Source organism: Grampus griseus (assembly GCF_964374135.1).
Source record: "Grampus griseus genome assembly, chromosome: 21".
NCBI classification, from domain to species: Eukaryota; Metazoa; Chordata; class Mammalia; order Artiodactyla; family Delphinidae; genus Grampus; species Grampus griseus.
In genome coordinates this window covers 16,947,819-16,961,266 of record NC_139015.1, presented here as the reverse complement: position 1 = coordinate 16,961,266, position 13,448 = coordinate 16,947,819, and the positions used below count along the sequence as shown (strand labels likewise).

At 37.1% G+C, this 13,448-nt stretch overlaps 1 protein-coding gene across 1 annotated transcript in view; it reads right to left on the bottom strand.

The window, feature by feature from the left end:
* Positions 1-3,748: 3,748 nt before the first annotated feature.
* The window catches only part of FGL1 (fibrinogen like 1), a 33,455-nt gene continuing 23,755 nt past the window's right edge, over positions 3,749-13,448 (bottom strand). Inside the window, exons 4-8 of the mRNA XM_082680569.1 lie at positions 12,109-12,268; positions 11,770-11,867; positions 8,565-8,653; positions 8,208-8,395; positions 3,749-4,288 (exon numbers count right to left, since the gene is read on the bottom strand). Of these exons, the coding sequence (XP_082536695.1) occupies positions 4,129-4,288; positions 8,208-8,395; positions 8,565-8,653; positions 11,770-11,867; positions 12,109-12,268 (695 nt within the window). The 3' untranslated portion in view covers positions 3,749-4,128. The remainder of the gene's footprint in view (positions 4,289-8,207; positions 8,396-8,564; positions 8,654-11,769; positions 11,868-12,108; positions 12,269-13,448) is intronic.

Below are 13,448 nucleotides of genomic sequence, written 5' to 3'. Positions count from 1 at the left end.
CAGGGACACCTCCCCACCCGCCTTTTGTGAAAAATATCATTGGTCTTTTGGTGGAAACCTCTTCTGCAATGATGTCAGGTATTTAGCATTCTTGCATTTCCTTTATACTTTCGTTTTATTAAAAAAAAGGGGGGAGGGGCTCAAGTTTCTTTGCCATAATGTAATCACCTGATATAAATCAAAAGCCTATTTGCATTTTAAAAAGCGGTAAAATCTAACAAACCACTCTCTAATGGTAAAATTTTAGAGGAATTTGTTTATACCAGGGTCTTCCTCATGTTTTGACTTCAGGTAAACCAGTCCAACTTCCCTCTCTCACGTCTAAAGTCAAATGACCTATCTATTCTCTCTAACTGCTTTTATTTCCTGCTCTCTGGCTATTCTCCCCACTAGGTCCATTGAAATAGGCGTAAGGACACAAATAACATCATCACTAAATCCAAAGGTTTTTCATTAGAACTCTTTCTCTTCCGTCTTTTTATGGCATTAAAATTCTTTTTCATTCCTTCTGCATTGAAAAACTATTACACTGAGATTTATGTAACACTATACTTGTTTAGCTCTCCTCCCACTTCTCTATAAAATCATTTTTTAGTCCTTTAAAAGCTTTTCTTCTTTTGATCTCCTAATCGCATGAGGTCTTCATGCTACTACTTGAGCAAATAATACCCATATTTAAAATTGCCACTGGTCCCCCATTATTTATACCTTCCCAAAGTATGGTCTGTGGAACACTGTTCCCAAAAGACTGCATTAAAAAAAAAAAAAAGTTCAGTTATCTATGAAACAGACTCACAGACAGAGAAAACAGACTTGTGGTTGCCAAGGGGGAGGGTGGGATAGGGGAGGGAAGGACTGGGAGTTTGGGATTAGCAGAGGCAAACTATTACACATAGAATGGATAAACAACAAGGTCCTACTGTGTAGCACAGGGAACTATATTCAATATCCTGGAATAAACCATAATGGAAAAGAATATGAAAAAGAATATATATGCATGACTGAATCACTTTGCTGTGCAGCAGAAATTAACACAACATTGTAAATCAACTATACTTCAATAAAATAAATTAAAAAAAAATTCAGGAACCATGACAAACACTTTTCTTCCCTGTACATTCTAGCAACTATAAAATTAAATATTCTCTTTCACGACCTTACTTCCAGATAGAATAACTACATGACAAAATTCTGGCCAATAAGGCATAAATTGAAGTCTACTGACCCTTCGCCCTTCTTCCTGCTTTCAAAGGGACTCAAAGTAGAAACTGAAGTAGAAAACTTGTGATTTTGAAGGGAGGGCAAAGTGAGTTACAGAGATATCAGCTTCCACACTGCAGAGCACTGAACCAAGGTCAGCAACCTCCTACCTCCTGAGTTCTTGTTATATAAGATGAACAAATCCCCATTTGTCTGGACTTCCATAATAAGTGATGTACATCTTGCAGCTGAACACACTCCTAACTAGATCTAAAAGTGCAAAAATGCGGAGAATACATTCAAAGATCCTCAGCGGATGCCTAAAACCGTGGACTGTACTGAACCCTATATATACGTTTTTTTTCCTATACATACATACCAATGATAAAGTTTAATTTATAAATCAGGCATAGTAAGAGATTAATAACAATAATAATACACTGTAATAAAAGTTATATGACCATGGTCTCTTTCTCTCTCTTTCTCCCACAACATTTTATTGTACAAATATAATGCCTTTTCCATCTTAACTAAGCACTTTCCATGCTCTGTGGCTGTAATTTTTGCAGTTTGAGGTGTGACAGCAAAACCAGCACAAATTTCTTTTTTTTTTCACAATTTCACAGAAAGGAGATTCGGTCTTACCGTAGATCTTAGCAATCCCAGCAGATGATTTTTTTTCTTTCCTCACTGAGAATTTTCACTTTTTCACTTAAATGAAGCACTTTACAGCTCCTCTCTGGCACATCCGAACCAATAGCATCACTACTTTTGCGCTTGGGGGCCATTATGAAGTAAAGCAAGGGTCTCTTGAACATAAGCATTGCGTTACCCAGACAGTTGATCGGATACTGAAGCGGCTACTAAGTAACAGGTGGGAAACTCCAGACAAAGGGAAGATTTACGTCCGCGCGGGATGCAGCAGATGCACGCAAGATTTCATCACGCTACTCAGAAGTTGCATAATTTAAAATGTAAATTGTTTATTTCTGAAATTTTCTATTCAAAATTTTCAGACCATGGTTGACGGTGGGTAACTGAAACCTTGGAAAGGGAAACTGCAGGTAAGCGGGGGGACTACTGTATGTTCCTTTTGGAACTTCACAATGCGCCTAAGCATATTAAAGGACCTGAGAAAGACTCAAGAGAAGAAATCTGTTGAATTTTGTGTCTTCTCCTAGACTCATTTGATCAAGGAGCCCTTTTCTTCCTGTATTAACTATTACTATTCCACAGAACTACCGTTGCCTACATTTTTCCAAGTGGGATCCCTAGACCAGATTCCTAAATCTGCATCACCTGAAAACTCGTTAATCAACTAGAAGCTGAGGCCCCACCTCAGAATCACTTTAACTAGATGCCCAGGTGATTGGTATGACATTAAAGTTTGAGAAGCCTGCTTTGGGAAGCACTGTTTAGAGGATAAAGTATCAGTACAACTAACCCTAACATCTTTTTTGTTTGTTTTGTTTTGTTTTGGCAGCCCGGGAGGCATGTGGGATCTTAGTTTGTCGACCAGGGCTCGAACCCAGGCCCCTGCAGTGGAAGTGCGGAGTCTTAGCCACTGGACCACTAGGGAAGCCCCAACCTTAACATCTTTATGTGACCCATTATTTCAAGACATCTGTTATTATTGCCCCTTAATGCCAACTTCACTAATAATTACGGCTAGTTCTTATTGACTGCTTACTTTGTGCAAGGCATTATTCTAAGTACTTTACTTGTGTAATCCTCAACTCAACCCTATGAGGCAGGTACTATTATAATCTTCATCTTACAGATGAGATTACTGAAGTTCAGAGAAGTTAAGTAGCCTACCCAAGGTCACACAGCTATTAGCTGGCAGAATCCTTGGTTTAAGGATGTAAGGATTACTAAATCATATTGCCTCTCTAGCCTTTTATTGTTTCCATGCACTTTTTGCTTTGTGTACTTTACACAAGGATTTCTCTCTGCCTGCAATGATTTCCCACATAACACCTAGTTAAAAGATCTCAGCTCAAAAAGTTAGTTCTTCTGGGAAACTTCTCTGACCCCCCTTCCCCAAGTCAGGTCAGGTTCCCTGCTATACATCCCCCAGGCACACATTTTTTCTTCATACTTATCAGCTTTTAGAATTATTTATATTTTTGTGATTGTATGGTTTGTGTATGTTTTCATCCAAAAAACTTCACGTGGGTTTGAAGTGCATCCTCTGTGTCTGACACATCCCAGAAGTTGCAGCGTGGGTGCAATACATTTGATTCAGCATGCGAAGACTTGGATTTGAGTCCTTGTTCCCCTACTTATTAGCTTTGTAACTTGGAGCAATAACAGCCTGTCAGATCCTCAAATTCTCAGCTCTTTTAAATGGGGATAATAATACCTCACAGGACTGGTATAAGAATTAAAATTGAGGCTTCTGAAAGAAGTGTGTAATCTATATAAACATCCTAAAAATACGAGAAAGTGTTTTATAGTGATTAAGATCCTGGGTTGTATTTAAAGTTCTAGCTTTGCAGTCAGAGACCTGAGTTCATTCTCGATTCATAATATTTATTATCCACGCAGTTGATTTGGCAATACATTATTTGCTGGATTTTTTTCATGTATTTTTAAAACTGCATTCATATGTAATTTATTATAAATTTATGCTGTGTTATCTCCCAAGTCATGTATATACTCTATGCTTTTTATTTTTTGTTCAGCAATAATCTCTTATTGTAGTCCTTTGCACGTAGGAATTCAATTAAATAGTAACATAATCTACATTTATTTGGTGAATATCACATATTTGCTGTGCTGAAAGTACATTAAGTCATAAAGGCAAGTAAGAAAAGTAGTGCACATAACAACTGCCATCATTATACATGTGAAGGTTCAGATTTGCTATTTTTCAAATCACTTAAACCAAGATGAACTGCAGAAATGAAAGCCCAGCAGGGACAATTAAACAATATTTGGAATAAAATCACTTGGCCTAATTTTCATAACCACAGATTTCAAGGAATACCACCATCCATGCCAGGTGTACCAGACTATCCCATTGTCTGTTTTAGCCGTGTAGGGGCCAGTGTGATATAAACCATTCAGGTTTGCAGAGTGACACCTAGTGGGAGGAAAAATAAACACAAAACAATCAGACTAGAAAAATACTCTTTGAAAGAAACCATTTTAGTTTGCTAGCAAATGATTAAAAACATTTTAATTATGAATTCTGCCTTTTTTTTTTTTTTTGGCCATGCCGAGCGGCTTGTGGGATCTTAGTTCCCCATACAGGGATTGAACCCACACTCTTGGCAGTGAGAGTGTGGAGTCCTAACCACTGGACCACCAGGGAACTCCCTCTGCCATTTTTAGATAAGGGAATATTTATCAGTTTCCAAAAGCCAAGTGATTCTACAACATGAGTTTTTTAAACTGGTGGGTTTTAGTACCATAACAACTCTCAGGATAAAACCTAGGCCACTTACAGAGTACTGATAAAGAAGGCGTTCTGTTCTTAATAGAAAAGGAAGGGAAGAAGGAAGGAAGGGAGGAAGGAAGGAAGGGAGGGAGGAAGGAAGGAAGGAAGGAAGGAACGAAGGGAGGGAGGGAGGAAGGAAGGGAGGGAGGGAGGGAGGAAGGGAGGGAGGGAGGAAGGAAGGAAGGAAAGAGGGAGGGAGGAAGGGAGGGAGGGAGGGAGGGAGGGAGGGAGGGAGAAAACAAGCAAGCAAAAACATGACCTTGTAAGCCTGAGCCTTAGCGAGAGCAGTATGGGTTAACAAAGCAAGGCGTGGCACGCTGCTCTATTTGCCAGCTCCCCTGTATACTTTACACTTACAGTGCTCATCTATCTGCTGCCAAGACTTAGCTTTCGTAATTAAAATTCCCCTCCTCCCTCTTAAAAGTCAATAGTACATCAATTATTTTAAGCTCAAGGATAAGAAAACAAAACCTAAACCACCATTTAAAATTTCCCCAGCCATCAGACAATAATCATTTGTCTTAGTTGCTGAGTTAACTTTTTACATTTATTGCTCCAACCTAGATAAGTTGGTTAGGTTATCACAAATTTTTAAATGTCCCCCTTCCTCCTTTGGAATCTGTAAATTTTGTTCCTGATATGGATAAACTGAGGATAGGTGATAATTCTCTGTGTACTGTTATGAAATTAGTTACTGTATATTTATTGATATAACCAATGAAAAGATATCAGACATTAGGACATAAGGAGAACATTCACAAGGAATAGTTCTTAAAATCTTTGGAAAGCACCTAAATTACTGAATCAAAGAAAGCATATAATTTACCCATAAACGCTGAGTGGCTGGCTTGAATCCCTTACCCGCCTTGTAATTCTCTCCTGCTGACCGTCCTGTCCTCCTAACTTAAACTGATGTAACTAATCCAAACCATGTATGCTAAATCTGCAAGTGTTAAGAGCCTACTGTGTTTTAAAAACTGCAATGGAAAGTAACATCAAAAGACGTTACTGGGCTTCCCTGGTGGCGCAGTGGTTGAGAGTCTGCCTGTCGATGAAGGGGACACAGGTTCGTGCCCCGGTCTGGGGAGATCCCACATGCCACGGAGCGGCTGGGCCTGTGAGCCATGGCCTCTGAGCCTCCGCATCCGGAGCCTGTGCTCCGCAATGGGAGAGGCCACAGCAGTGAGAGGCCTGCGTACCGAAAAAAAAAGAAAAAAGAAAGACAAAATACTCTAAATTGAGCCTCCAGAACATATATTTTGACATATTTCTGTCTTCCTAGAGACATCTACTACATGTACTTTTTTATTTGGTCTGTGATTTGAATGCTATTAGGAAACTGACTCTGGTCAACCCAGGAAACCTTAGGAATTCTAAGACCAATTTTCCAGCATTTTCCAGGTTCTAGAACAGCCTGGACTTGAAGCTAGATTGGGGCTTCCTTGGTGAAGAAGTAGCTGTGAGCACACACATGAGATGCTACACCAGAAAAGCAGAGACGACGTCAACACTCAGTGATTAGTTTGCTATGCAGAGAAGGAATGCCTTGTAAGTGGAATATACTTATGAAGTGTCAAGAGTTCATGTAAATTGGAAGAACTATGGGACAGAAAAATAAAGAGTAAGGAGGAAGAGGATGATGGAGTTAAACCACAGAAGTAGCAGGTATGGTAGAAGTAGCACTGAGCTCCTGGAACAATTGACTTTTTCTCCAGCTTTTCTGTTTTTCCACCTGCACAGCCTTATCATCTCCTTTGCCTTCAAGGATAATGCAGGCTCCTTGGGTGGCTCCAGCAACTGAATTGCCTTTCTTTGTCCTTCCTGAACCCCTATCTTTAAAGTCAAGTAAATCGTTTATTAGCCCCTGTTAATCTGTGTGCCAGCTGTTGTTCAACTGGGTAGGTACTTAGTTTTGATCTCCTGCTAACAGTAACATTGTGGTTGTTATTTCCGTGTATGGAATTCTGTTCCAAAACAAACATTAAGGGATGCTTGCAACTTTGTGAATTATAGATGTTTTACATAATGCTGATAATTCTTACATAAGGTTAACTTAGAATAATGGGAAGAAAAAGGAGGATGAAGAGAAGCTGATAAAGATGGTTTTAAGAGAACAAGAAAACCACTAGGGAAAAAGATTAACACCACCTTCAACTTGTTAAACAGGAAAGATAACTTTGTTTCTCTGTCTCCTCTCACTGCTGTGTGTGTTCCACTTCTCTTACAAAATGACCAAAAATTAAATGGACTCAAACTTTGAAAAAAGCAAAATCCAGATAAAATAGTGTTTTTACAACTATTTAGATTCAACTTGACACTCCACACTATATACAACAAGCTGTACCTTCACAGAATCTACAACTCTAAAATCAGCACATCACAATAACACATGATGTTCATAATGGCGATTCTCATGATTTTAGGGAAAATAGACATATGTCTGGCATACCTCCACTTAATAAAATAGAGGATGCTTAATGTTTTTAAAGTATTTACATAATCAAAAAAATGTTAACATTTGGATTATGGAATTTAAATGATTAGTCCTCAATTACATGGAAAACACGGCATGCCAGAAATACTCACTAAAGATTCTGTAATGCAAAGTTATTTTGAGGGGGCCCCTGTCTTCTAAATAGAAAAGATGTTCAAAGCTCATGTACTGCCTAACAGTCTGAGCACATATGCTTTGCAGACACAGCAGGCTTATCAGGTTATTTCTAAGGAAGACTGTTTGAATTTTTCCATTCCTGCCTTAACTTTGTGATTACAACAAAGGGTACTGTCTGGATATCATCGTGGGTGGAGAACAGTTACAGGAATGAGGCATATCTAGCTTAGAGAAGAGAAAACATTGAGGAATACAATAAATATCTTCTTATCCAGCACCCAAAGATCTTAAGTTGAAAAAGAATACAATTACTCTGTAGCTACTGAGAAAAAAAAACTGTCAAAGTAATAAGAAGGAAGATTTCAGGCAAATAAAAGGAAAATGAAGAAAAACTGATTTAGTACAATCAAAAATGGAATAAGTTTGCTGATAAAGTAACATTGAAGTATTCAATGAGAAGGTGGAATTAGGTTTCAGGAATGTTGTAGAGGAAACTTATGCATTGGAAGGAGCTTGGATTCAATGATTTAATAAAAGTCACAGTAAATGAAAAGTAGTATTACACAGACAAAATTACAATAACATGGCCATTTGGTATGATACGAGAAGGTGGAGAGCTACTTGGTTATTAGAACATCGAAAATGTTCTCTATTTCTTTGTGTCAATTTGTGACTCACTACTTATAATAACTCGCCCATGATTCTGTTTGCAAAGAATCTTTGTAAAAGCAGTAATTTGATTTATTTCTATGATATATCTTTCAAGCTTTACTAATGTACACAATGAACAAATCCTTAAAGGTACTTCATCACTTAAGAATTCTTATAAAGATGTTTATTTAATAATACCAGTATCACAAAGAAGACCAGCATTACCTCATATATTATAATTAATGCCCACCAGTGAGCAATCATCAACACCACTACAATTATGTTTATAAAATGTCAAACCTGTTAAACCACCAGCCAGACTGATCTTCTTTTGCACAGTTCCCTTCGTAGTTGTCGTTATCTCTGTCCCATGTGCTGAATTTCATTCTTTGGTGACTGGCCCACCATTGTACTTCAGGATGAAAATTCCCTGCCAGGGAGTCTCCAGCTGTTCCAGAATATTCCCCAATATGCAAATCATAGGAATTCTAAAGGAAAAGAGGTGACTTCCATTATCAGTTGTTACTATTTTAACAGGCTTATTTAATAAATAGAAGATTAGGTTCTATTGCATATTTTTGTTTCCCCTGACTTCAGGTTTATATTGTATGTTTTACATGTTAATTCATGATGTTAGTTATTTGAAAATGTTAGTACCTTTTCATCTCCAACTTTGAAATTTCTATATTGTGCATAACGGCTATTTTTTTCAAAATCTGCAAGGTTGATTTTTAATGTGTAGTCTCCTGAAAAAAAAAATCGTAGTTGTTTTTTTTTTTAATTTGTAAGATGACACTGACTTATTGAGGCTTAAAAACAATTTGCGGCTCTATTTTACTTAGACCATTTCCTTCTGCCATGAGTCAGTTTTCAAAGAATAAGCAGTGACTCCATTGTATTTACAACGTGAATGTTTTGTTGTGTACTTTACTCGAAAAAAATTAGGGACGCAATATTAAAGGTAGAACATTTCTACTACATCTATCACAGGTAAAAACCAGTGTAATTCACTTGGCAAAGAACAACAGAAAGCAAGTCAGTTTTTAGTAAGTAGATTAAGAAATCTAACAATAAAAGAAGTTTTAAGACGTTTAAACGTTTATCCTCTTTTTCTTACTTTTGGTAAGAATGTTGATCTTAAATATAAATAATGACTGAAATAGTTGATATCATCAAGTAATCATCTTTTCTTCATTGTCCCATCATTTGCAAATAACAAAGACTATTCTTTTTCAGAAATAGAACTATTGTCAGAAACATAAAAAGTTATAAATCAAACTGTTAGATAATAACTATATTCAATCCTCCTACTTTGATAAATAAACTTTCACAGTGACCTGTAAGATCAGGTTTGAATTTAGTCTTGGCTGCCTCCCAGTTCCGGGCCGGAACATGGAGACACGGCATGCAGGCCTGGTCTGTGGTCTACTTCCCTTCTCTTCCACCTCTGTCTCCACCACACACAGCAAGGGGCTTTGCCCACACGCATGGGCGTTCCAGGCTGCACACCCACGCTCTTTTTACACCAAAATAAAAGCTCTTTCTTTACCTCCCCTCAGACTTAGGGGTGCACACACCAGCTGTATAACTGTCCCACAGTGGGGACAGATGAAGAAGAGGCATGAGCAGGTCCTGGAGACAAGTTCAAGGCTTCTTGGGCAGGGAATGCTGGATTCCCCACCACTGGACAAATTCCTTGTCCCATGGAGCTCTCTAAAGTGGGGTTTCAAGGAAGAGGCCACTTTCATCTGATCAAAACATACTAAATGTTATATGAGCTAAGACTGCAAAGGGGACAAGAGCAGTAACACAGGCTAAGTCAAGACTCCTAAAAAAAGTGCTTTGTATTATAGAAGAGATTCAGACTTTTAGGTAACCATCTAAATATCTCTTTGGTCAATGAGTAAATAAAAGTTCAATTACAGACCATTTCTAAATTAACTTAATTGCATTACAGACCATTTCTAAATTAACTTTATTGCAAACACTTCAGCCAAAATTTGTATAATGGGGATAAAGCTATTTTCAGAGGCAACTCCTTAGCCTTAAAGGCTCTCATAATTAAGAAATGCAAGGTCAAAGGCACTGTTTTTCCTTGGGATGATGTGATATGCAGTTGTGACGCCTGGAACTGATCAATACATTTTTGCTACCATGAGAGTAGCCAGACTGAAACACCAATCAAAACCTGAAGGGGAAGCAGATGTGTTGGCAAAGCGCATCTGGGCAAATAAACACTTAATAATAATTTGAAAAATAATAACTTTGAATTTTGTATGTTTAGAAGGAGCCAAAGGTTACTTCTTGGGGTTTTCATAGTTTCAACAAGAAATCAGATGCATATTAATGTGTGAAAGAAACAGAAGCTGGTATGATAAATGTTATATATCTATCATAAAACACTTAAAAGTGGGATAATAAATACATTGAAATTTAGAGAGCACTGATCACAAGAAGAATATACAAAAAAAGCATTAGACGTCTAGGATTATCCATCCTCTCTGAGTTACTATTCTGGTGTCTCAAAGATCTCTATAATTATGATCATACTATTATGAATATAGAAGCACCAATCACTTTCCTTAACTTATTTGGAAAAAATAAACCCTTGCTCTTACATTTAGTGTATTGCCAGTGTGATTTAGCATGTTTTCCTGAGCAATCCAGTTGCCTTTTATGAAACATTAAGAATCAGATTTGAGTGGAACTGACTATAATCTGAGATAGCAACTAAGGTAAGGAAGGTAAAGGATTGGAGCAAAAGAGCATGGGAAAGAGAAGCTTGGAAAACGTATTATTAAACTCGTGGTATTTTAGACAAATATTGAACTCTAGTTAAAGATATCCATGCAAAAGCATCTAGGGGGACTTTTACAGATGTACACAATTTACTTTGAAATATGTCCAAAAAAATAGATTGATGGATGGATAGATGGATAGATACGGGATTAAAATGTTAATGTAAAATCTCGGTGGTAGGTTGAAACTTTTTCCAGTTTTGCTGTGTCTTGGAAATTTTTCAAAATAAAATTTGGAAATGGAATGGGAACAAAAATATTTAGTATATTGTGGTATTTGATTCCAAAAAACTGCCATAATTCCTCAATTCTTCACCTTTCCCTTTGCAATGAGACTTCGTAACTCCTCCCATTAAGTCTATTTCCTTTCCCCTTACAGCTGAGTTGGTCCTGTGACTTGCTTTCACCAATAGAAGGCAGTGAAAATGACTGTGTGCCATTTCTGAGTCTGGGTCTCAAGAACGTTATGTGCTTCCACTGTCTCTCTTGGAACTCTGCCTCTGCTTCAAGAGCAAGTCCAGACTAGCCAGCTGGAAGATGAGAGAGCAAATGGAGTGAGCTGAAGCATTCTATCCAAGGCTAGCCTAGAACAGCCAGCCTCCAGGTGACCAGGAAGTTGATCACCAGCCCATGAGCAAGCTGAGCCAAGATTAGCAGAGCCCAGCCCTGATCAGCAAAGCCACCCAGCCAACCTGTAGATCTGTGAGAAATAAGAAACAGTGGTTGTTTTAAGCCACTAAATTTATGTCTTGTTACAGTTTTATTGTGCCAACACATAACTGATACAATATATATGTTTTGAGGCACTCAAGGCATTTAAAAAGAATGATTATAACATTAGCTTTCCTTCCAAGGAACAGAACAAAAATATATGAGAAATCTCCCTCCCACAACCCAGGTGCAAGCAGCCACGTTTTACAAAGGGAATTATTGCCCAAAAGTGATCATTGCCATCTGCAAATCATAGTAGTTACTGAATTAGTTCTATTGTCTATGATTTAGTGAAAAATATTTGTGTTCTTTTTATTGTATTTCAGATGAAGTCGATATTAGGCAAACTTTACCTTGTGTAGTCAATAAGTGAAGGTTTCTATTACCCAGCCAATATTCACCATTTTTTTGGACAAAATTTCCAAAGCCATTTTCATAGTCATTCCAGTCTCTAAAAAATTAAAGTGAAAGCTGACTTTAGCAAAATCCAAATGGACCTTTGCAGTACCCAAGGTGTGCACCTCCATCCCTACCTCCAATATTTTCTTGATTAGCTAATATATTTTATTATTATTAAGAGAGAATGAAATTCTGTCTAATTAATACACTTCAGGATATAAAAAAAAGGCTTAACTTATTGTAAACCTCACATTTCCTACTCCAGATAAATCCTTATGTCATAATTAACACACCTGTTAAAGTTCTCACTGCCATCAGATCGTCTCTGAATTACAGTCCACCCTCCTCCATCGGACATGTCACAATAAACAGAGAATTCTGCTGGGCTCTGGAGAGGTTTGATTTGGTAAAATCCACTCTGCTTATACCCATCATTGAAAATCTCTGAACAATCTGTTTGGAAAACAAGGTAATGTAGTATTTGTTATCTGTCTCTTTTTTTTAAAGGGAGCCTCTGAATGAGATTACTCAATACTAATGGAGACAGATAAATACATGATGTAGATAAGCAGCTGTTTAAAACTGAATCTGAATCTTCCAGTGGCTATTAGGAAATTCTTATTTATTTCTTTTCCTAGTATTTCACTAGCATCTGCCTTCTTGATATGATCATGGAAAAAATAAGACAGTGAAATATGTATCTGGTTTTTCATTTCTGATTCTTGTAGAAAACAATTAAAAGTATATGTTTCAGTTAAGCACAGTATATTTAAGTGAAACTTATAGCTTTATCAGACAGAACAGAGGAAATTTTCTCTCCTGTGACACTAAAATGAAAGTAGAAATATAACACCAAACAAATAATTTAATATAGATTATCCTGACTTAGAGCATTATAAATCATTCTGAACATCTGGAAGTGAACTCAAAATAGTAATCTTCTGGTTAGATTCTTATAACCTCCCAGTCTCATCAGATTTTTTACTAACACACTGAAATTTATAACAGTCCATGCATTCTTAGATGTTTTTGCTGAAAACTGCAAGATTCTACTTTTGTCCCCACAGTCTCCTTTGCTATGGTATTTCTTTGACCCCTGAAGCAAACATAGCTACCAGTTTGTCACCAAAAAGTAATATCTGTTTCTTAAACTACTTGAGCGTGGGATAAATTAATATCTATTGGGTCTTATCTAGGCTGATCTGTACTGACTTCGAGAATATGGCAAGTATGGACTCACTGTTGTTTAGACGCCCAGGAAGCTATGTTTTAGGGTAGTTGAATTCGTGGCCACTGTAAAGAGATAGTTTCAAGGACACCCAGTCACAGACTTTTGAATAAAAATACTATAATTTAACATCACAAACTTTCAAATTTTACCCTTATCATTTTATTTCCTTCCTTTTTAAGAAAAAAAACATTTTCTACAATTCTGTAACTATGTATGGCAATGGATGTTAACTAGACTTACCCTGGTGATTATTTCACAATACATACAAATATCAAATCCTTATGTTGTACACCAGAAACTAATATAATGTTTTATGTTAAATTGTACCCAATAAAAAATTTCTCTTCCTGATTGGATAATTCCATTCTTTTAGCATATTTTAAGTTCTTTCTTCACTTTCAT